The sequence below is a fragment of the Sminthopsis crassicaudata genome, chromosome 4, assembly GCF_048593235.1.
Source record: "Sminthopsis crassicaudata isolate SCR6 chromosome 4, ASM4859323v1, whole genome shotgun sequence".
NCBI lineage: Eukaryota > Metazoa > Chordata > Mammalia > Dasyuromorphia > Dasyuridae > Sminthopsis > Sminthopsis crassicaudata.
Window position 1 is genome coordinate 320,120,815 of NC_133620.1, and position 4,784 is coordinate 320,125,598.

Here is a 4,784-nt window from a genome sequence, read left to right on the forward strand (position 1 = left end):
AGAATAGATTTAGCACAACAGGAAAGAGGGAATATTATTGAATTTCTTGGTGTAAGATTATTTTGTAAAAACTTTATGAACTATCTTTTATTGTCCATGGGTCTATAATGGTCAGGAATTGAGTATCACCTTCCTGATGCCATTGGTCCTCTTCCAGAATAAAGGAAAAACAAAAGTTCCACTATGATTAGCATAGCTTGTTCACAAGAGTACAAAAAAGATCATGCTTTGTATTGGTCAACCTGGCGTGCGGGGGAGGGGAATTAGAACAAAAGGTTTGGCAATTGTCAATGTTGTAAAATTACCCATGCATATATCTGGTAAATAAAAACTATTAAAATATTTTTTAAAAATCATGCTTTTAGACTAAGAAGTATAACCTTGAAATTTAGCATAGTTCTTGGCATATAGTAGGTGCTTAAATGTTTATTAATATATTTTTATTGATAGTTAACTTTAAGATGAGGAGACTAAGTGAAAAGGTAGGATAAGTAAGTGGCAGGAATGTTATAGTGCTTCAAATATTTTCAAGTGCCATTTTGTAGAAAATAGAGCTTCAGAGAACAGACTGGGGACCAAAGGGCGAAAGTTCTAAGAAGTTTAACTTAAGGAAGTCCTAAAACTTAACAGAGCTGTCCAACAATTGAATGGACTACCTTATGAGATTAGAAATTCTCTTAACACTGAACATGTAGGAGGATTTTTTTGTAAAGAGAAAATAGGAAGAAATTGTGATTATCATGAGCTTTTCCAATTTTAAGAATCATAAATTTTAAGTATTCTACAAAGAAGGAATTTTGTTCAGATGGCAAGCTATAATAGAAACAGTAATGGAATCGGAGTCAGTGCATTCAAATACTGATAACTGCTAGCATGAAATCAGGACAAATCATTTAATATTTTTAAACTTTGGTTTGCCTCCCACATACAATGGGGATAATAATGTAGGGCTATCCTTCAATTTTTAAAAATATTAAGCATCTTCTCTGTGTAGACCACTTGTTGGATTAAAGATACTATAACAGAAACAATTCTCACCTTCAAGAAGCTTTCATGAACCCAGATATGTAAAGCACTCTACAAACCTTAAAGTATAATATGAATATGAATTATTAAAAAATTTATTATGGTGATTCTTGATCATGAAGTACCAAATAAATACCCCAGGCTTCATTTTAAAATCTAGGCTTTATTCCCATAAGATTTATACTGTCTACTTGATGAAAGAACCACAGTATATGTCTCTGGCACTTGGATAGAAAACTAAAGCCCAGATAATTATCAATAAGCCCAAATCCAGGTGACTGTATGCTGCCTCTGCTTATGGAGTAGGGATTGGAAGATTTATCAGGGCTAGAGAGGGGCCAGCAAACTGCATTGGAGAAAAAGGCTGAGATGTCGTGTAATCTTCCAAAAGCAGCATTAGGAATACTCAAAGACTTTTCCAAGGGGTAACCCGTCTGCCCAAAACATCTTGTCAGTGCTGTGGATAGCCTCTTCACTTTGCAGTTCAGCTACCAGAGATTTTCAAGCCTTGTAATCAGCCTCCATTTGCCTGCTAACTCATCCAGTTGAGCTTAGCCCACCCTAATCATCTTCCTGGAAGCTCAGCGTGGGTCTTTCTGCCCTGAGGACAAAGTCCTATAGTCTACACAGTCTCCTGTCTTTCTGTCTCGAAAAGAAATGTCACTTATATTCATCCTTCAATCAACTGTTGGCTTTGTGAGTGTCTTGGAGCCAGCGCAGGACACCTGCCAAACCAGTGCCATCCCGGGCACTGATTTCTGCTGTAGTGATGCACTGCTTGGCACAAGCAATGATATCTGGGAGTCTGATTAGGGATTTCATCTCCTCCAAGGTCATGTAACAGGGCATATCACTGTAGCCAAAACAAACAATCAAAATCAAACCCCTGAGAATAATGCATCTGATTGACAATGGCAATTCTACCCCACACATTCTCAAATATTAACCTGCCCCAATCTTCTCTCTTCACCCAAACATCCTTACATCTTATTGAAGAGGATCAGGACAGATGCATCGACTAGCTGTTCTGCAGAAAGGAGGCCCAGAAGCTGGACACAGGATAAGGACAGTTGGGTGGGGTCAGAAGCATCAATCATGAACTGGCAAAGAGGGAGAACCTATTAGTGACAATAACACTCAAGCAGAGAGGACCATGTGGCATCTGCCAATTGCACAAAACCAGGAATGGGCTTAGAACAATGAGACAAAAACTATGATTCAAAGAAAAACTCAAAGCTTCTCAGGATTGTCTTTGCTTTGAAGACATCTTTGAGTTCCAAGGAAAGGCTCCTTGAGTTTACATCACAGACTGGTTCTTCCTCAGGGTGGCTTCATTCAGTGATGGGAACACCAAACATAAACTTGCATCCATGGCTGAATAAAGCAGTAATAAAGGTTTGATGGATGTTCTCAATCAGAAAGTTTTTAACCTTTTTTCATGTCATGGAACCCTTCCTTAGGTTGTTAGGCCTATGTCCCTCTTCTCAGAATAATGTTAATAAACATAAAATAAAATGCAAAGAATTAAAAAGGAAAGAAATTATATTAAATATAAAATATATATTTTTAAAAACCAACAAGCTTATAGATTTCAGGTCAATAGAACTTGGTTAAAATTCTACTATGATTTCATCTGTGTGGAGCAATTTTAAATATACAAATCCCTTTTATTATAAAGATGTGCAACTCCTTTATAACTTATAGTTTTACAGAGTTGCCTGGGATACTGAAAGGTGTGGTCTGGGATTTACTAGGAATTCTCAAGAACCTTTCATGGGATCTTTAGGATAAACAAAATACAAAGACAATTTAATTTCTAACATGGTAAACATTGATAATTCACATAAACAGAAGTTCTTTGGTGTTTTGCAGAGAGAAGGACAATTCTCAATAATTTTTAAAAATATAAAACAACCCTAAAACTAAAAAGAGTTTTAAAACTGTTATAGGCAGGACCATCTAAGTCTTTTCTTTATGATGATATACAGTCTCTCATTCTTTATACATCTTTATACAGACACACACAGAGACATATATGTGTATATATACACACATATACACACATACAGACTTGTAGTGAGTACATATACATACATACATGGATAGATTGAGCTCTAAATCCTGCAGAGAAACAAAAAAAAAAATCATATTTTCCAGAAGAAAAATTTTACATAGACAGTGTCCTAAATCAATCACCAAAGCATCTGAATTCCATTCAACATCAGTCTGAAGATGAAACCAGAATGAGGATACATATCTCTAAAGGAAGTTTAACAGACTGTGACCCACCAGGACACAGCGGCAATCTCCATAATAACTGGACCAGATGGGACCCATGCATCCCCCTAGCTCCCTGATAGTCATTTTTTTCTGGGTCACGATGTCAGTGAGATCAGTACCCACCTGTGAAAGAAAAAAAAATAAAACTCACAATACAAAAAATGGGAGGCAAAAAGCAAACAATTTTCAATTGTTTGACTCCATGTGATACTATGATGCAAATTAAACAGATACGATTCATGTACTCTGAAGGCTTCAGTCACCTTTGCTCCTTAACTGCAGATATCTCTGTGTCTCTGTACGAGGTCGCTTACTTTTCTCTCTTTGTAGTCTCTCACAGTGACACAAAGTTTCCTTCTACAATTCATTTAATGTGTATACACAATGCATACTCGCACATGTAGACATACACATAGACATATGAATAGATACAAGTAGAACATGTGTATACAACACACTTATAAATGTGTATATCTATAAGTGCCACATATGTATTTATTATAAATAGCCACAAACGTGTGTATACATATACATGCATATACACATACACATGTACTTTTATGTCTTCTACTAAGTGACCTTACTAAATATTCCTTCTTTTTTATGACTGTCTGGAAAGGGCTTGGTAAATAAATGCTTAGTGACTGGCAAATAATAGGTCCTCAATAAATCTCTGATTGATGATTTCCAATAACATCAAACAATTAGAAGTGTGAAAAGTGCCATGCTCACTGGTTTTTACACTTTGGGAGACAGATGCTGCTATTGTTTCTTTTAGAAATGAGGAAATTGAGGCAAATAGAATTTTTTTTTCTTTTGCTGAGGCAATTGGGGTTAAGTGACTTGCCCAGGGTCACACAGTCAGGATGTGTTGATTGTCTGAGGGCAGATTCGAACTCGGGTCCTCCTGACTTCAGGCCTGGTGTTCTCCCACTGCGCCCCCTAGCTGCCGCAGGATTTTTTAAAAGTGACTTGCCCAGGTCCAGCATTTTTTTTCCCACCGCACCACCTAAGTAAGGTCCCTTCCAGGCGGGCCAATCACCTACCGTGGGCTGGGTGGGGGGCGGGTCCCCAAGGTCACTTTTTCCCTCTCGGGAGCTCAGCTGTGCGGGTCGGATTAAGGAAGTATATCTGGAGGCGGTGCCGGGGAGGGAAGGGGCGACGCCCCGCCTCAGCTCCCCTCATCCAGAGGCCCAGGACAGCTCGCCCAGCCCCGCTCCTCTGGGCATCACCCGAGCCCTAAATTTATCTTTGGCTCCTTCCCTCCCTCTGCCCCTGCCGCTTGGTAAGGATATTCTGTAGCCTCTTCACCAGCAGAGTCTTCCCGACTCCAGTGGCACCCAAAAGGAGACACATCTCTGGACTGGATGGTTCGGCCCACCCGAGTCGCCGTAGTGACCAAATTCCCTACATCCCGCCCCATCCCGGTCTGCCCGCTCTTATTGGACCTGCGTCTCTCTCTTTCGTCTTCTAATTGG

At 39.1% G+C, this 4,784-nt stretch overlaps 1 protein-coding gene across 1 annotated transcript; it reads right to left on the reverse strand.

The window, feature by feature from the left end:
- Window positions 1-1,173: 1,173 nt before the first annotated feature.
- ARL16 (ARF like GTPase 16) lies at window positions 1,174-4,735 on the reverse strand. Its single transcript, XM_074260415.1, has 5 exons — window positions 4,601-4,735; window positions 4,353-4,410; window positions 3,316-3,429; window positions 2,011-2,126; window positions 1,174-1,879 (listed from the first exon to the last, which is right to left on the reverse strand). Exons 1-5 carry the CDS (start codon window positions 4,660-4,662, stop codon window positions 1,708-1,710), a joined length of 522 nt encoding a protein of 173 aa, XP_074116516.1. The 5' UTR covers window positions 4,663-4,735; the 3' UTR covers window positions 1,174-1,707.
- Between the last annotated feature and the right edge of the window lie 49 nt (window positions 4,736-4,784).

Coding starts and splice junctions, on each gene's coding strand:
- ARL16 (XM_074260415.1), bottom strand. CDS start 4,662: ATGTGTCTCCTTTTGGGTGCCACTGGAGTCGGGAAGACTCTGCTGGTG. Junction 3,430..4,352: donor CGCCCCCCACCCAGCCCACG/GTAGGTGATTGG, acceptor TTTCTTTCACAG/GTGGGTACTGATCTCACTGA. Junction 2,127..3,315: donor GAGATTGCCGCTGTGTCCTG/GTGGGTCACAGT, acceptor CCTCTTTGCCAG/TTCATGATTGATGCTTCTGA.